Source organism: Penicillium canariense (assembly GCF_028826845.1).
Source record: "Penicillium canariense strain IBT 26290 chromosome Unknown utg000006l_segment0_segment0, whole genome shotgun sequence".
In the NCBI taxonomy this organism is placed as follows: Eukaryota; Fungi; Ascomycota; class Eurotiomycetes; order Eurotiales; family Aspergillaceae; genus Penicillium; species Penicillium canariense.
Genome location: NW_026622733.1, coordinates 598,646 through 616,248, shown reverse-complemented (window position 1 = coordinate 616,248; position 17,603 = coordinate 598,646). Strand labels below are relative to the sequence as shown.

Genomic DNA, 17,603 nt, shown 5'->3' with positions numbered 1-17,603 from the left:
CGACAGTAAGGAGCTACGAGGCACCTGTTAGCTACTTCCCGGTCCTGGTCTTTCATATGATTGGGTAAATCATGGATTGAATCGTCGCTAATGGACTAGGATTCATGCTGCATGTCATGCTGGAATATACGGTGTACGTGCTCTCGTTCTGTTGACACTTGTCTAACCGAAATCGCTAGTTGGCTGTTCCTGGCTGGGTGGTTGTGGCCCCACGCAAACCAACAAACAACAAGCCTGTGTGGATTTCACTAGGCGATAGGTACTTTCCAAATCTCAGGCTTGATATCCCCGCCCGCAGAGGATTTTCCAGGTTCACTTCCACTTCGGCCCGGTTGCCTTTGTCAACACCACCTAGCAGGTAGCTCGATTAGCGTAGCGTCAATCATGTCATTCACTCGGAGTTTTGGCAATTGATAGTGACATTTTTGCTTTACTGAGTGGCATTAGGTGCAGGCAGGTTCCATTTGGCTTTAGATCAACATCGCGCGATATCTAGTAGAACAAACAAACACATTTGATTAGGGGAGATCTACTTCTCAGCTTTCTTCAGAAACAGTTAGTAGAGACCCGCTTACCCTCCATGGTGCATTATTCCATTTAGCATCCTGTCTTACAGCACCGTTGACAGAGATCGATTAGAGTCGAAGTAGAATATGGTCCTCGTGAGATATCGAGGCCCTAATCTGCAAAATCGTTGCCACCGAGAGAGGTTATTGGGATTGAAAGACGAGTTGAAGGAGGTACAGCTTCGCCATTTAACAAATGTTACATAATCCCATCTGCGCGGTCCTTTTAAGCTCTCCGGTTCAACTAATGGTACCAATGCATCAAGATATAGCGGGCAATAGCATGCTTAGAATCCACTGCATCACCATTAATAATCATGTGGTTTTGGAAAAGCCGCAGAATGTAACTCGAATAGGAATTTCAACGAATCTTTTCTGGTGCCAAGGCCACAGAGAATTTGTCACAATCTCATCGCACTATGGCGGTCGCCGATCATCGAGCCCCGAAGGACGAAGGGGGGCCCGTCGACTCCCCAAGCATGAGAAGTCATGATTTCATTCATGCGTTAGATTCGGCAGAAAATGAGAAGTCTACTTTTGGACAGCGGGAATGCACATTCCAACCGTCGACTTACTTCCCTTCCGTGAGCCTGAATTCGGTATGTGATCTGCTGAGCCAGAATCTTCTGTCACGTAGACATGTGAAGTTTGTGATGAAAATTCATCTTGTGGCTGATGTACTGTCTGCTTCTTTATCAATTCCTGCATGTTGGGTTTGCTTCCGTAGGCGCAAGACCAGGATTATGCATGAAGCAGTGAATACTTGACCACTACCCCCTAACCACGTGGGCCGAGGCGCGGAATTAATGTTCATAGGTTTACTCAAGGCAAGGGTAGCTTACCGTGCAAACCGCGAACTAAGGGTAACCGAACACGGCCATAGAGCCGGGCCTAGGACCATATTCTAGCAATGATATGTCGTAGAACCCACTGATACAGTCAGCACCAATGCAATAGACAATCAGTTGCCCTTTTCATATCTTCGAGCGCTAGCATCGATCGCGCTACGCTATATGAATGGTTCCCGCTCCAAAGGCGGCCCCTGCAGTGTGGGTTACACAACCTGCGCCCCCCCTCACCTTGGGTGCAAACCCCGTATATTTCCATTTGGCGCTCATCAGAGGTTTTCGCTTAGGTTGTATGTCTTCAGAAGAAAAATTACTTGTTTTCAGGGGTCCAAACTTGCTTGGAGACCGGGTGCTTTTACTTGCCTAATTATATAGTTCGCGGGAGACCCACCCAAAGCTCCTATCATAGCAATAGTTCTTTACTCTTAAGTTCTCCCTCGCTTCTTGAAAAAATTCAAAAAGCCAGACCAGCTTCATTATCCAGCAACTATGATATGGGAATACTATAATGGGAAGATCCTGTTCGTTACGGGTGGAACAGGATTCATTGGCACTGCTGTGCTTTACCGGCTTTTAACCCAAGCAACCCCGAAGCACGTCTACGTGCTTTGCCGAGGTGGTTTTACGTAGGTTTCCAAAGTCCTCTCAAATAGACGTGCAGATATAGGTATTACCTACTGACAATATACTTTAGGAAAGCAGAGTCAAAATGGAACAACATGCTACCAGTATCCATTGCGAATACACTTACTCGGAGCAAATGCATGACCATTCTGGATGGTGAATTGGGTGACACTGCAACGATGAATCTTCCTGATGAAGACTTACAAATGCTTAAAAGAAGAGTCCATATCCTCATTCATGCTGCATCATCAATCGAACTCAAAAATTCGCTCCGAGAACTATCTTACAGTGTTATTGCGCCGACGCTCTGTCTTACAAAATATGCCCTGAAATTCCAGAATCTCGAGAAATTTGTATTTCTTTCCAGCGCCTATGTCAATGCGCACCTTTGGAAATTGAGCGAATCTTCCGATGTGGCTGTCCAAGAGCGGGTATATACCCTCGATGGAAAGAGCGAAGACATCTATGAGAGCGCTCCTGCAATATGGAGGGAGTTGCAAACGAACGGTACCTCTCAAGAGTACGAAAGTCACGACTTTCCTTGGCCATATGCCTATGCCAAGCATCTTGCCGAACGACTAATTCTGCAGAAGGCCTCCGAACAAAATGCTCTGGACAAGATTCTTATCATTCGGCCTTCAGTAGTCGGACCGGCGGATGAGTTTCCTTATCATGGCTTCACAACTTCATATTCAACGCCATCAACAGCCTGTGCGGCTGCCTATGCCATACATCCGCGGCGGAAGATAGTTCTTGCAACCCGTTGTGAGAACCCTGACCAAGAGGCCACAATCGACGAGGTTCCAGTGGATGTCGTGGCTGATCGACTCCTGGTACATACTGCCGTGGGATCAAGTGGATGTGTCCATGCAGTGAGCGGCGAGAAGCGCCGATTACGTCTCGAAGACTGGTGGGTTGCCTTCAAGAACGAGCGCCGTCTCCCTTGGCATGTCAAACCAGTCTGGACCAAAGAAGATTGGCATTCATCTAATCTCCACCATATCGCGCGGAACTTCAAAATCATCGGGACATCATTCGCCTTTGCGGAGGATAAGTCTGACCAGGTAGCTGATACGCTTACTTCAGACGATTTGGAGCACCTCAATTTGTTCGCAGATCGTTCTCGGCCCTATCATCATTCTCTGATTCATCGAAGGCATCATATCCACCATTTGGCGAAGCAGATGGCAAAGAAAAACAAAATTCCGGCCTGTATGGCTGGATTGTTCTGCCACAAAGGGAAGCCACCACAGCACCATCAAATACAAAACGAGAAAGCCACAGCGTAAACCCCTCGGAGTCCCTTGGCAAATGGAAAATCCCTCAGTTGTCAACTGTTTTCGGGAAGTCTCTGTGATCTTCGCCTGCAAATATTCTGACTTGAAATATTCATATTTTAACCTTTCCCCTTGGAAAGAAAAGTTCTACATTATCTGGAGAGTGAAGTTTATCAAAGTTCAGTTGGTAACAGCAGCAAATATCTCAAATTAAAGTGAAGGTCAATCCTTGCGCATCGAATGAACCCCCGACAGTAACTTTATACTTCACACTCGCCGGGTTATCTAAGCACGGACCACGCGGGGAAAATAAATTCTTTTTTGCCCCTCCGCTGCATGTCCCAACCACCACCACGCACACCATGGCCCCAACGGCGTGTTTCAACTGTAAGGAGGCTCGGGCGGTCATCATACGCCCGAAGAACCGACACAAACTATGCCGGGCGTGCTTCCTGGAGGTCTTCGAGACTGAAGTGCACGAGACGATCACCGGGACGAAGCTATTCTACCCGGGCGAGCGAGTCGCGATCGGAGCCAGCGGTGGCAAGGACAGCACGGTTCTTGCAGCAGTCCTGAAGACCCTGAATGAGCGATATGGATACGGCCTAGACCTATGTCTCTTGTCCATCGACGAGGGAATCCGCGGTTATCGTGATGACAGCCTGGAAACCGTGAAGCGCAATGCGGTGCAGTATGACATGCCGCTCGAGATCTTGGGATACGGCGAGCTGTACGGATGGACAATGGATCAAGTGGTGGCACAGATTGGCAAGAAGGGGAACTGCACATACTGCGGTGTCTTTCGGCGACAGGCCCTCGACCGAGGCGCTGCGAAATTGGGTATCAAGCACGTCGTGACTGGCCACAATGCGGACGACGTAGCGGAGACTGTGATGATGAACTTGCTACGCGCCGACCTGCCCCGACTCTCTCGTGGAACCAGTATCGTGACTGCTTCCGGCGCATCAGATATCAAGCGCAGCAAGCCACTCAAGTACGCATATGAGAAGGAGATCGTGCTCTACGCCCACCACCGCCAACTCGATTACTTTTCTACCGAATGTATCTACTCCCCAGAGGCATTCCGCGGCAGTGCCCGTACACTGATCAAAGACCTGGAGAAGATCCGCCCCAGTTCAATTCTGGATATCGTCAAAAGCGGCGAGGATATGGCTGCACTCGTGCCACGGGACGTTAACCAGGCCGGCAACAAATGCGGATCCACTGTGGCAGCCGATGACGATATTGGTGGCTGCGGAAGCCAGAATGGACGATCCAGCGGGGGCGAGATGGCTGCTATGGAGAAGACACTTGTCGAGAATGAGTCTGCTGAGTCCCGCGAGACTGAGATCAAACTTCCGAAGGGCCGGCCGTCGAATGCCTCCCAACAAAAGGGGGTCAAAAAACAAACCTTGGGCCACTGCGAACGCTGCGGCTACATCTCAAGTCAGCGCATCTGCAAAGCGTGCAATCTGCTGGACGGTCTGAACCGGAACCGGCCCAAGACTGCAATTGAAGTTAGCGTCAATCTGGAGGATGAGGAAACCAGCTCAGCACTCTTGAAGCAAATGGAACGGGCTCAGTTGACCAACGGGTGAACTCTCCGGTCTGATGGTACAAACTACACAACTTAGGGTCAAGCCCCGGCCCAAAGCACCATCATGGTCACCAAGGCACTGAAAATGGTCTTCCTAACAAAACGGTTCAAGGGCCCACCGTTCAGCTATCCACACTGCACCAATGCTGCTTTGTGCAGCATTCAGCCGATTTGGATGGTGAGGCACTTCCCGGTGTCCAGACATCCGTTCCATCTGACATGGTGGCCCTGCGAGTTGGTTTCCCAATAATCCCGAAGTGGGAAAGCAACAGAATGCTGAACTCTCATACCGGCGCCACTGCGCGAGAATACTGTACATATCTAAATAGAGATAGATATTCATCTGTGCGACACAATCGAATCTGCGTCGAATATGCTCAATATCTTATTTGTACAATCGCCATCAAATAGTAGTATACAAGCCCAGTAAAAGATAACGCCGATTTATCTTTATGTATGCACAACCTGGAGCTCCGAATTATCACGCAGGGGCCACGGACAATGCATAACTGCCAACCGGTCGGTGTTCCATCCCTCCTATATCGGGATTGCCAGACAGCGCAGATTCATGCCAGTCAAAGATATCCTAAGCAATGAGCCAATGAGCCTACCGAGTGCCGACCAAGGACACTCAGAGCGTGCGTGCTGTGCTTCTACCCCGGCTCGTTGCTGGAGAAGTAGAGCCGGTGCACGAATCTTAAAAGCCCCATTACTCCTCCTTTGAACTCTTCCCCCCTCTGGAACATGCAAGTGAGGCAAATTAAATCCAACTCGCCGAGCCGTCAATCGAATGCGCTCCTCCTCCTCCATATCCCAGCCAGAATTATACCGCTTCAGCAGCTCGTTATATGTGCGCTGCGCCCTGGCATACTGCGCCAACTGCTCGGCCTCCTGGAGGCGGATGGCTTGTTCCTCGGGTGAGGAGGGAATGGAAAAAGTGCTGGGCGTGGTGGAAGAGGAGGCGGCCACGGTGGATGGGTGTGAGGGGACCGGCGCGAATGGTGTGGAGGGCATCTGCTCTTCGGCGCGGAAGACGGAGCGGAGGCGCTGGTGCAGTGGGGAGGGCGTGGAGAGCTTTTGGCGCGGGAGTTCGCGGAGGAGGGCACGGTAGGTAGAGCGCGCCTGGCTGGCGAGTGATTGGGTCATTTTGGATTGGCGGGATTCGGGGGTGTGTTGTTTGCTTAGGATTGAGATAGATCTTTTTGTCTTCGGATTTCCACTGGAGATGCGCAACGGCGGATGGCAGAATCTGATCACGTGATATGCTAGCTATGCGGTCATGGCCGCCAAACTCAAACCTACGAGGGAAGTGGCGGGCAGAGGATCGGAATTAAATGCAGCACAGCGATGACGCAATTCCAGAAACGCGGATTTTACGGATAGAAACGACATCAGAGTATGTCCGGAGGTAGAGATTGTGCTCCGCACCGCACCGCACCGCGGCAGATGATTACCACTCCACAACCGCTTATTATGTACAAAAAAAAGCAGTGTTGCGCAGCTTCTTCCCTCATGCTCGTTCCAAGGGGCATCTCGTTCACACAGGGGAGTCCATTTCAGAAAAGCATGCAAGCAAAAAGAAAAATGAAGTTGGAGCCAATATATCAATCATGGAAGCGTAGCGACGTGAGATGGGGGTATGGCGAACAGACTGGCAGAGAGGTAGGTGTAGGTAAACATGGGATCTGAGCAAATAGCAAATGATCCAGGGAAGATGAGCACCCTTTAAGAGGAGAGTGGTACATGGTCTTACGCACGAAGCCAGCCGAACTTCCTGCGCCCAGTTTCCCCACCCGTGGATGGTTCGACTTGCAAGCTGCGAGCATACAGATCCTATTTGAGTCAAGTCAGATACGGTAAGAGAGAGGGTTGGGGGTTGGGATAGCATACCTCTTCATCACCGGATAGTTTCGAGTCCAGGATTAGCCGTTCAATATCATCGAATTTCTGGGCTTGAGGATGAGGGCTCTTCTGGCTCCGTTGGATACCGAGAACAACCTCTCCCATAACCTCGAACTTTTTCCAGTTGATGCGAGATTTATTTTCGCCCACAAAGGTTTTGTTTCCTTCCTCTGCGGAGACGAGGTCCCGCCGATGCAGAGGGAGGAAGGGGATACGCTCCGAGAAGGAGTTATCCCAGGCAAGACGGTAGGCGAAGTGGCTTTTCTGCGTGCTCATGAGAATGACCAGTCGCATGAATTCTTTTTGACTGGCGACCGGGATCAGTTCCCTGGTCTGCGTCAGTCGGTGGACGGGGGTGCCGTTAATGGCTGCGATCACGGAACCCAGGGCATTGTAGTTGTTTTGGCGGCGGAGTTTCTGGGAATGTGGTTAGCGAACGCGGATTTACTAAAACACGGCATATGTAGAAAACCTACCACTGCGATGTTCATAAACTTCTCCAGGCACCTCGCTCGGTGCTTGGGTTTATCGCGCAAGAGAATCATGCTTGCCACAAAGAACGCCACATGGTTGAACTGCCTGATCATCCGATTAACATTCTGCAAGCTCTTGATCTTGTCTTTGTCCACGCCCGAGAGGCTGACATGGCGCACAAGATCGCGAGGGCGGAATGAATTGTACATAATCCAGTCAATGCGGGTCAGTTCCCGGGCGAATTCTTCGTCAGATGTCTCCATGAAGAATCGCCACTGAATTTTGCTGAGCGATGTCCGGCCAGTCATTTCAAGACGCAGCGCCTCTTTTTGGGCCGCTTCTACCGTCACAAGTGTGAAGGATTGGTTAAGGGTGCTGGAGGGTTTGTCGGCATTTGATGAGATAGAGAGGGTTCCGGAGAGCCGTGACGTGGAATCATGCGGCCCTTCGCCAAGATCCAAGCCGCTCATGCTGTAGATGGGGTCTTCTTCCTCTTCGTCCTCTTCGTCGTCATAGATCCCAGTAAGGAAGGGAGCAGGGGAGCTTCGGCCGGAGGTGTTGAAGAACGTCTCCGTGAGACTTGGTTCGTCGGCAGCGCCATCCCCGAAAGCCCATCCGATGTCGTCATCCTCGGCATTCGAGTCGAGATATGATCCGATTTCTTTCGCGGCGAACATATAGAAATGGCTTTTTTCAAGCGTCGAAACAAACTCGTTGATGCGTTTCTTCGTTTTAGGGTTTGCAAAGTCGCCGGGGTATTCGGAGGCCCAGGATGCGATCACATTCAAAAGGCGCAGCTGGTCTGCCATACGGGCAAGCTGATCCGCATTGCTCGTCTCATTCTTCTCAAACCGACTGATCAAGGCATTGAGTAGGGTAGAAGGGGCAGCGAACTTCCGGTAGAGGCAGAGGAAGATCGCGGTAAATTTTGAGTCTTGCTTCGACATGGGCAAGGCGACCAGCCGATCGACGAGTTCATCAAAGCTCAATCCAGACTCGGCACTCGCATTGCTCTCGCTACTCGGCTTCGGGCGCACGACGGCGCTGGGGCTGGCGGGCTGTCCTCCCTCCTCCATTTCGTCATCCATATTCAAAAAGCTGTTAAAGGTGTCGGAGCCTCCGCTGTGTCGCCAGGCAGGCTGCAGTCGCTGGCGGGTATGGTCCCGGATTGGAGAATTCTCTCCTTGTGCAGACGGTCGGCGTGGATTCAGCCGCGCGCCAGTTGGCGGAGTCTGCGGTCGCACCGGTTGAGAGTTACTCCTGGCATTTCGAGACGAACTGGAAACATGCTGTTGCGCCAGGTTGGACGGATGGGAGGGGTCGGTGGGCAGACGGTGATCGCCGTTCCCATCGACACTTCGATCCGCGACCGACGTTGCTGAGCCGCCAGCGGCTCCAGGTTGGACGGCACTATAGGTTTCCGAAATGGCGCGGGTGTGGTGCCAATCGCGGGGAGAGATGGGTTGAAAAGATTTGGTGGTCGTCCTCGGCGGGGGAGGGGCGGACGGGGGATGTTGAGGTTGAGGCGGAGGCGGAGAAGGATCAGGACCCCGGTCAGACGCAGCGGCTAGGTCTGGGCGAATGAGAGAGAAAGTCAGCCGTCAGGAAGAGCGGAACGCCACGAATTTATTGAGAGTTTCTCCCCTCTCTTCATTCTCCTTGGGGCTTGTGTCGATCGGTGGGCTCAAGGCAAGAGTGCAAAGGGTAACGAATGCTAGGCCCGCGCCCCACTTAGTTCGCCGGGGCGACGGCTCAGCCCATAACAATCCCGTTGTCGCCCAGGATGCGAGCGGACCAGCAAAGTAAAAAAGTGCTTCAGGGGGATATCAACAAAGAAACCGAAACTCACCTGCTCGACGGGCAATAACCGACCGCAGCACCAGCGCAATGCACATCTGCTGGGATCGCGGTAAATCGGGGGATGTCCGGTAGATCTCGTGTCGCTCGTGGATCGAACCCAGTTGGCTGTTTTCGGGCTGCCGATCACATTTGCAGGCAACCAGGAGGAACGGCACAGGAGAAGCATGCAGCGCATCTAGATGTCATACGGGGGTAAGTGACGAAAGCTAAAAGATTGAGGAGTAGCTGCACCACCTCCAACGTTCTCAGGGTCTGCAAAGAAACGCCGGCGCGGCGGGCACATCATGGGCTTGGTCGGGCAGGCCGAACCGGACGTACCTGCGAGTGGTTCGTTCTTTTCCAGCTTGTCTGGCTGAGTTGCATCATGCAACAGCAACACCCCGTCGATGATCGGAGCGGCAGAATCCTTGCCCACACGAGGCCATCGGATGTTGTTGTCTCGGTCGAGCGAGACTTGCTTCAGGTCGATCTCCAGCAAACGCACAATGTAAACCGCGCCATCCAGAGACATCTTCTTCCTCGTGGGCACGGAAGAAGGGGCACCCCTCATGTCCAATGCGCACTTGATAAAGCTCGTCTTGCCAGCATTGTCCTCCCCCACCACCGCAATCGTCACTTCCGGTAAGCTCAGCTTGGAGGGTTCCTGCAGGCAAGAGGACTGCAGTTAGTCGAGGGTCCTTCTGCGTCGCACATTCAAGAGAGACCTGATCGGCCCCGCGGATTGACAAATACACACCTCATTCCCACGGTGCCGGGAGCGTGAACGCTTCGGAGTATCATGGCTCGTGCCCGACGATCCCTCATCCTCCTCCACCAACGTGTGTCTAGCCTTCGCCGAGCTCGAGCTCGGTCTCCGTCCCACGTCCAGTTTGTAAAATCCACCTGCCGGGGCGGACGAAGTACGGCTCCCCATGCCGGGGCGCTGCATTCCCCCAGCCGGAATTGCCTGCGCTCTGTCGCTCGACACCCGCTCGCGGCGGGTCTGCTGGGAACTCATCGCAGCGTGCGGGCACAGCTCGGAAGCAAGGGAGAGATTGGGGGGGGTGGCCCAGCAAGCAGGGACGCGGAGTCAGGTTATTGCGTGTGTCCGAAGAGCCCGCACTGCCGCGCATCCATTGTCGGTTTGGATGGGATCGGGACCAGACTAGGACGCAAAGACAGTCTTCCGGGGAGGTGTTTGAGGCCAACGGTCACCGTTGATAGAGCGACGAAGTGCTGCGGCGACCACTGTAGCGAATCCAGCGATTAGCGTCCACAAAAAATGGTGGAGGAACTTGCACCGAGTCTTCCGAGGAGATAGCTGAGTTGCGGCGGCCAAGGAACCGTGGAACGGGGCCAGGTGAACCAGCGCCCGACAATCAAAAGAGATAGTATAAAGAGGAACGAGAGTATAAACGGATGTGGATAAAAGCAGCTGGCACAACAGTGGCCGTGTAATTCAAATATAGAAATCCAGCAGGTGGACAGATCACAATGTACGGAGTAGTGTGGAGCAGTCCGGAATGAATGTCCAGGCCTCTTTTTTTTTGGGCGCGCAAAAGCTGCGTTCTCTGCTCTCATTGGAGTGTGCGGTGGTCCCCTTCTCCAGATCTTTCGCCCACTCCATCTAAACTAAACGCCTCCGGACTCGTCATTCGCTGAGCAAAATGCTGCCCTGAGCTGACCTGAGCTGAACTGGGGCCAGCTTGAACGAACACATGAACAGGCCACTTTCCACCGGCCAGCACACACGCAAATCGTGAGGGCCCGCAGGTCTCGTCGTGGCGGCGCCACTGCCAAAACCGCACGGCTGACGGGAGCGTCGGGCTCGCTTAAGAGACAGCTGCCACACATCCGGCTCGCTGATACTGGCCGATGCCATTCCTTGCCCTTTGCTGGCGCTTGCTCGGCCTGCTGTGATTCCTTCGGCCAAGATCCAATACCATCGCAGCGGAGGCCATCCGGTGTGGGATTCGCTCATTCAATAGCTCTGCCTCCAGACTGCCGTGGTGGTAATTCCTGCCCCTTAGGGGAGAACTCTCCCGCTGTGCAGAACGAGCAGATCAGCATGGCCCTAGGGGCTTGTGCTGGTGCTTCTCCTTTCGGCTTCTCCTTTTGGCCTCTGGGATTGCCTATTAGGGGCAAGCCTCAAGTTCGACTCGTCGATTGTGACGCCCGTGCAAAGGCCTGCTGCCGGAGTATCCAATTTTAGGGCTTGTTCATGCCGCTGGTTGGTCTCTAAGGGTCTGGCCGCGCGCGGTCTCCCCGGGCGGGCATGAGCTCGGGACGCTAAAGGCTGCTATCTGCGCTGCTAACCCACCGGCCCCAGGGCTTGATTCAGCTGTCAGACAATCCTCTGGGGACTGCATTGAACCATGGGTCTATTTGCCCCTTTATCTAGCTCAGGAAGTGTGTCCGGTTGACTAGCTGTCTCTGTAATCCGAAAATCCTCCTTGGGTTGAGGATCGCCGACTCTGTAATTGTGCGCTCCGTACTCCGTACTTCGGACTTCGTTCCCTTGTCCCGCAATGAATAGAGCCTCAAACCTAATAACATGCGGGCAAATCAGATCCCCACGGAAAACCTGTCTGCGACCAGTTACGCCGTTTCCTGTCATTGAGGCGTCTGGGCCTTGTTCACCAGAGCCAGGAACTCCATAAAAGCCTCTACACTAACACCTGTCTCGGACCCTTCTTCATAATCTTGCCGGAGCTTGCGCACTTTGCCTAGGCCACGGTTGAACCCCTTCTCTGCCGTCCATGGACCTCGACTGCGCCGGGAGGATCCTCGGCCTCCTCGGCCATATGGTCTTCCTCTCGTGGGGGGATTATACCATTCCTGCCATTCCTCTTCCTGGGTCGCTTGGTAGATGTCGTGCAATTGACTGCGGAGCTGAGGGTAGCGAGAAAGTAGCTCCTGTAGCTCGGGCGATGCCGCGATCACTGCTGGGGCGGACGGGCTTCTCTTGGTCGCCATATCTCTCGCAGCGTCTGGGGCGATATCGCCGTTTTGGAGGGGAGACTGTGTAGCCGCAGCCGCAGCCGCAGCCGCAGAATTGTCGGTCGGTTCTTCGTTCGTCGGCGTAGCCTTGGGGGCACAGTATATTTTATGGGACTGTGAACAGGCGAGCGAGCAACTAAATAGAGCAGCACGATTAGAGAGTTTGCACAAATAGAGACCGGCAGCGGCAAGTCGGGTTTCGTACCTCATAAGCGCACATGTTGGACAACGATATTTGGACGGTTCGGACGAGCAGACCTCGCAGGAACCGGGCATGTTGTCAGGTGGGTCACGGCACTGCGTTTCAGATCTTGTCCCTCACATCTGGCTAGTCAACACCCCAAATTCTGTGGAGGGGAGACGAGGCGCAAACCCTGGCGCACACCCCTCTCCAACCATCGCGAGGAAAAATTGAAGCTCGGGCTTTTCATGCCTCAGGCCACAAAGGCCCGCCGATTTCCCCAAGGCCGACCAGTCACAGTCGTTCTTGCCGTTTTCCGGGTTTGCGGCGTGCGCTGCCGAGTTGCTAATCTATAGTACAAGGCTATATGGCGAAGCTCTGTAAACTGTTCACAGCCGCGTTCGCTCAGGACGGAAGAGCGGCCAGGACGCCCTATTTGCCACTGTGGTTTTCCAAATATACGAGGTATAACTGCTGTGGTCGAAACGGTATGTCGAGAAATCGCATGCTCAGATTGTAGTCGGTTGATCAGTTCCTTGCGTCTATCGGAAGAAACAGTAATCGTCATCGCCGGAGACAGAGAGTGGTTGAGGTCGATCAAAGCCCGCTGAATCCGACGATCTAAATAGAATGGGGACACCGTATCATGTTCTCTACCATACCCTGAGGTAGGACGATGTGTGGAAAGGCCAGTATACAGATTCTTGTATTAGGATTCCAATTCACTTTCTTTGATTAGCAGTGAAATGCTTTCCATGCGGTCTGGAGAACTATACCCGCAGCACTGTCCGAATATCGGCCAGCTTCATGTACAATGCATTTCCTCTGATTGGCCCATTTGAGAGATAGATTTGTCATCTCCCCTTGTCTATGATCACGTGACAGGCGAATTGCGTCAGAGTCCCGCCTCCGGCGCCTCTTGATTTTTTGATAAACATCTTTCTCACACTGTACCTACTGGAATTTGCATCACAGATCCTGGGATATAATCTTCAGATATGTCTGTGAGCTACACATCGACCAACATGCTCCGGCGAGCCCTTGCCGGCGCCCGGTTGACCACCCCCTCTCCGAGGCTGGCGTCCGAACCGCCAGGCCCGCGGCATTCAACGCATCCCGCAGTGTCTCCAGCGCGGCGCGGCTCCCTACCCTCACAGCGTCCGAAACCCGCCGCCGGCCGGTGGTACGGCTGCACCAGCAGCCTGTGGCGCAGAGCCGGGTGAACGGGCTGTCTCCGTCCAGCAAGCGGACGATCTTCATACAGACGGAAAACACACCCAACCCGGATGTATGTTTCAAATTCCCCTTTCTTCGGCGGTCATGGTTATCACACGATTTCTAACACTCTCCCTCTCTCATTTCAGGCCCTGAAGTTCATCCCCAACTCCCGCGTCCTTCCCGAAGACTTCCCGACCACCTTCCTCGAATACCTGTCCCCTCGCTCCACCCTCGCTCCGCCGCACCCCTCGCCTCTCGCCGCTAAACTCCTCGACGTCGAAGGCGTCACCTCCGTCTTCTACGGCCCCGACTTTATCACCGTGATCAAGTCCAGCGACGCGCAGTGGGCACACATCAAGCCCGAGATCTTCAGTCTGATCACGCAGGCCGTGACCGCGGGCGAGACCATTGTGACGACGGTGGAGGCGGATGGCAGCGACAACGCGCAAGAGGGCGGCATGAACGACTCGCTCGTTTATGACGAGGAGGATGACGAGGTTGTAAGCATGATCAAGGAGCTACTGGAGACCCGTATCCGGCCTGCCATCCAGGAGGATGGCGGCGATATCGAGCTGCGCGGCTTTGAGAATGGCATCGTGTTGTTGAAGCTGCGGGGTGCGTGCCGGACCTGTGACTCCAGTACCGTGACTCTGAAGAATGGCATTGAGTCGATGCTGATGCACTACGTAAGGTCCCCCTGCTTTTTCCAACCCTGTTTGATTGGCCAATCCCCGAGCAGTGCACTGATTTGGGATTATTCTAGATCGAGGAGGTCAAGGGCGTCGAGCAAGTCATCGACCAGGAGGAGGCGATCTCCATGCACGAGTTTGCTCGGTTTGAGGAGAAGCTGCGCCAGCAGAAGGGTGCTGCCGCTACGGCTAGCAGCCCGCTGGACAGTGCGCCATGAGTCCTTTCGTGTCTTGTATCCCTCAATGAGAACACCATTGCCTGGACGAGGAATTTCTGAAACTCTGCTGTTGCCGTTCCCACCCCCTTCCCTCTCAAATTCTGTATATTATGTTCTAGCCACGCCAACTACATCTCGTGCATTGATCTATTCCTTGGCATGATGTGAATGACCATTCTCGACGTAATCCACCATTCTAGGCCCACCTCTCGTGCCAGGCACTGGTATGGGCGGCGATCTAGACGAGGTCTGGGTCGAGCGAGGCTCGCGCAGAGGGGAAACCGGACCGCCTGCATGGGGAGGGCCCATGGGATCTTGTGTTGTATTTGGGCCACTGGGAGTGCGGGGTGGAGTAACCGACCTCCTCTGAGGCCGCACTTTTCAATTCCGGGTTCGTATCATGCTCAGCCAGGTTCACATGTAAGGATGTTTCTCCATTGTGGAATGAAAGTCATGCATATCAAAGTATACTATAATGTATATCGATCCCCGCGGGGGTGGCGAGGCTTTTCTCTGTTTGCTGCTGCCTCATACCATTCCAGCGCTCTGCAACATTCGGAAACCCAATCCACCGCACCCACCTACGTCAACCACTACGCGCTGGCCATTGACCATGGGGCCCATGGTCTACATGATGCAGGCTGTCCAGTCAGTCGCGGCCTGTTAAACGGCCAAACAGCCAAGAGTCCCGTGGGGTGCCCGGCCAGTTCAGTCCTGGGCCTGTTGCAAGTGCAAGGCAAGGAATAAATTCGGTCGGAGGTTCGGAGCACCCAGTGATTCGCGGCGCCGGCCGTGGCAGTAACGCCCACGTCGTGTGCATCCCTTCCGCCTTCTAGGAAACGACGGAGAATCCGAGAAAAAAAAAAAGGATAAGTAAATTAGGTTGGTGCCGGGGTGGTGACGGGCTTGGTCCTTCGGGGAGGCCTTTGCTCTCGCACCTTCAGGTCTGTAGGACTGTATGACAGTATGACAGCCAGTGTGGTTCTGTGGCACGAGTCGACCATTGATATGCTGTCTGGCCTGGTCCAGATCGGGGTCGATGGGGAGAGGCAGCCAGCAGGAAGGCGGGCGGAAGGTATCTCCAGCCCATCGCGGTAGCGTGTGAGATCGGCTGCCCCAGAGCAAGGGCTGCCGAGGGGGCCCATCGCGAGGGACCTAGTTAGTGGTTTAGTCGCGGGTTATGCTCTCCACTAGTAGTGGGGGGATTGGTGAGCACGCCCGCCTCTTATGCATGAGCTTCCCCCGCAAAACGCAAATCCTGGCCCGAGAGAGCAGCAGAGAATCATCCGATGGATTAGCCCCTCCTGGGGACTGGGGGGAATTCAGCCTATTGGGCTCCTCCCTCCATACCGGATGACATCCCATGCTGGCCCGCCAAGGGGCCCATCAGGCCGAGAAAGGAGGGCAGAGTCGACAGGGATGCTGGCACCCCCGGGGGTTGGGGGTTGTCCGCGATGTGATGACGATGGACGAGGGATAGCATGAGGAAGAGGGCCTAGGCAAGTCGTCTCCCCGTAGCAAGGTAGTATATCTCGTTTGGGGTATAGCTAAGAGGCGGGGCGAAGAGCAGAGCAGTGGCCGACCCCGCAAGAGTGTGCGACCCTCATGGGCCGTGCGAGAGATATAGATGCATTGTACGAAAACATGGATATCCAGTAACTCGGCACCTGACTGTATGGTGATTGAGGGGTATACTACAGTATATTACTGTACACGAGTCCGTACTGATCGTACTTGGGATACTCGGATACTGTATTTCGGTGGGCTGACAGGGGCTGCAGGCGCATGGCGGCTTTAAATACTGCGGCCGACTCGCTTCCCACACCAATCCAGACCCCAGACGATCGTCGGCTTCCTCCTCCTCCAAAGGACCCGCACGAGCCAGCCCTCCCTGCATGGGGCCTAGGGCCGAACAGCTACCTATGGCAACTTGTGTGAGGGACTTTCGTAAACGACCCTAGGTCGAAGAGTTCAGTAGTCCAGGAACACTACGAAGGTAGAGTGGTAGGGTCGTGGTACGACTCCAAAGTCATACGCCGTGGAATCATCTGTAGTGGTCCGTGTCCCCTGAACATCGGAGCGACGTTGCCAGATCCGTTCTCCCCCCATTTTACCCCAGTTCCACCGGTTCTCTCGACTCTCGCGCTCTCTTCCACAAACACCCCCCCTCCTCTCACGGCCTCATCTTGCTTTCTTTCTTTCCCCTCTCTGCCTCATCATCCCACTACCCATCCTCTCGGTCAACCTTCATCTCTTTCTTCTTTTCCGCTCTTCAACCACCGCCATCTCATTCCACACCATGCGCCGCCCGTAAAGGGTTCCGGTTGCTCCACAACGTCATCCGTGGTCACGCTACCAGCTCCCCTCCAACCTTCCGAGCGCATTCCCTCACCTTGTCCGGCGGTCATTCGATCTTCCATAGAGATAGATAAGAACCGCCAATTCAGACTCGCGGAATCACCTCTACCTCTCGCCCTCCGATCGTTGTGGGAGACCTCCCACTCCCTACTCGCGCGCATTCAGCCCAGTTCAAACTGCGGCGCGTTCCCACCTCCCCCCCCCCCCCCCCCCCAAAATTCGAGGTCCCGCGGTCGCATTTGCTTCCCATTCCTCCTGGAAACCGGGACGCCTCGTGTAAAGGAGCCGGCGATTCTCACGAGACCTACGAATTCACGCTGGCGCATCTGTTGTTCACCCCGATAGAGTGACTGCTTCCTCCTCACGACGGCACAATCTCCTTAGAGTGGTGAGTCGCGCATCGCAATTCCTCCTCCGTACCCTTTCTGAATGCGCCCCAACACTCACACTCGAGGGATTCATCGCTCGGCGACAGATACGATTACGATCCCGGCTGCTTTCTGTCTCCTTTCGTTGATACTCTGCGTTATCGATCCGCTTTCCCAACGGCGTCTGGTTGGCCCCTCCCGGTCGAGGTAAAATCTTACTAGAATTATCAGCCCGCCAGGTACGTGTTGGCGAGAGAGAAACGGTTGTCCATTTGTTGCCTGGTCCTATTGCATGTCGCACGCCACGCGATCTTGCGGCTGCGCATATCCATACTTGCGATCTTGAGAGTCTGCGGTCCTGTCCGTGGGAGCTCTGACCCCTCATGCTGCCTGCGCCAAGCTGTCTCGTGGGATTTAGTTCTATCAGTCGTCGGCGATGGGATG

At 54.1% G+C, this 17,603-nt stretch overlaps 5 protein-coding genes across 5 annotated transcripts; 3 read left to right on the top strand and 2 right to left on the bottom strand.

Annotated features, from left to right (window-relative positions):
• Positions 1–1,903: 1,903 nt before the first annotated feature.
• On the top strand, positions 1,904–3,327 carry N7482_008207 (Male sterility NAD-binding; the record flags this gene model as incomplete). Its single annotated transcript, XM_056690331.1, has 2 exons — positions 1,904–2,040; positions 2,109–3,327. The coding sequence occupies 2 exons, from the start codon at positions 1,904–1,906 to the stop codon at positions 3,325–3,327; spliced, it is 1,356 nt and encodes a 451-aa protein (XP_056540096.1).
• A 350-nt stretch (positions 3,328–3,677) lies between these two features.
• On the top strand, positions 3,678–4,913 carry N7482_008206 (putative PP-loop ATPase superfamily protein; the record flags this gene model as incomplete). The annotated part of the gene is made up of 1 exon (XM_056690330.1): positions 3,678–4,913. One exon carries the CDS (start codon positions 3,678–3,680, stop codon positions 4,911–4,913), a length of 1,236 nt encoding a protein of 411 aa, XP_056540095.1.
• A 480-nt stretch (positions 4,914–5,393) lies between these two features.
• On the bottom strand, positions 5,394–10,163 carry N7482_008205 (putative Ras guanyl-nucleotide exchange factor RasGEF; the record flags this gene model as incomplete). Its single annotated transcript, XM_056690329.1, has 8 exons — positions 5,394–5,498; positions 5,570–6,177; positions 6,670–6,745; positions 6,803–7,231; positions 7,291–8,861; positions 9,138–9,323; positions 9,467–9,791; positions 9,885–10,163. 8 exons carry the CDS (start codon positions 10,161–10,163, stop codon positions 5,394–5,396), a joined length of 3,579 nt encoding a protein of 1,192 aa, XP_056540094.1.
• Positions 10,164–11,740: 1,577 nt separating this feature from the next.
• On the bottom strand, positions 11,741–12,403 carry N7482_008204 (uncharacterized protein; the record flags this gene model as incomplete). The annotated part of the gene is made up of 1 exon (XM_056690328.1): positions 11,741–12,403. One exon carries the CDS (start codon positions 12,401–12,403, stop codon positions 11,741–11,743), a length of 663 nt encoding a protein of 220 aa, XP_056540093.1.
• Positions 12,404–13,284: 881 nt separating this feature from the next.
• Positions 13,285–14,433, top strand: N7482_008203 (NifU family protein; the record flags this gene model as incomplete). Its single annotated transcript, XM_056690327.1, has 3 exons — positions 13,285–13,596; positions 13,673–14,212; positions 14,290–14,433. Coding segments are annotated over 3 exons (996 nt in total), but the record flags the coding sequence as incomplete, so codon positions are not given.
• Between the last annotated feature and the right edge of the window lie 3,170 nt (positions 14,434–17,603).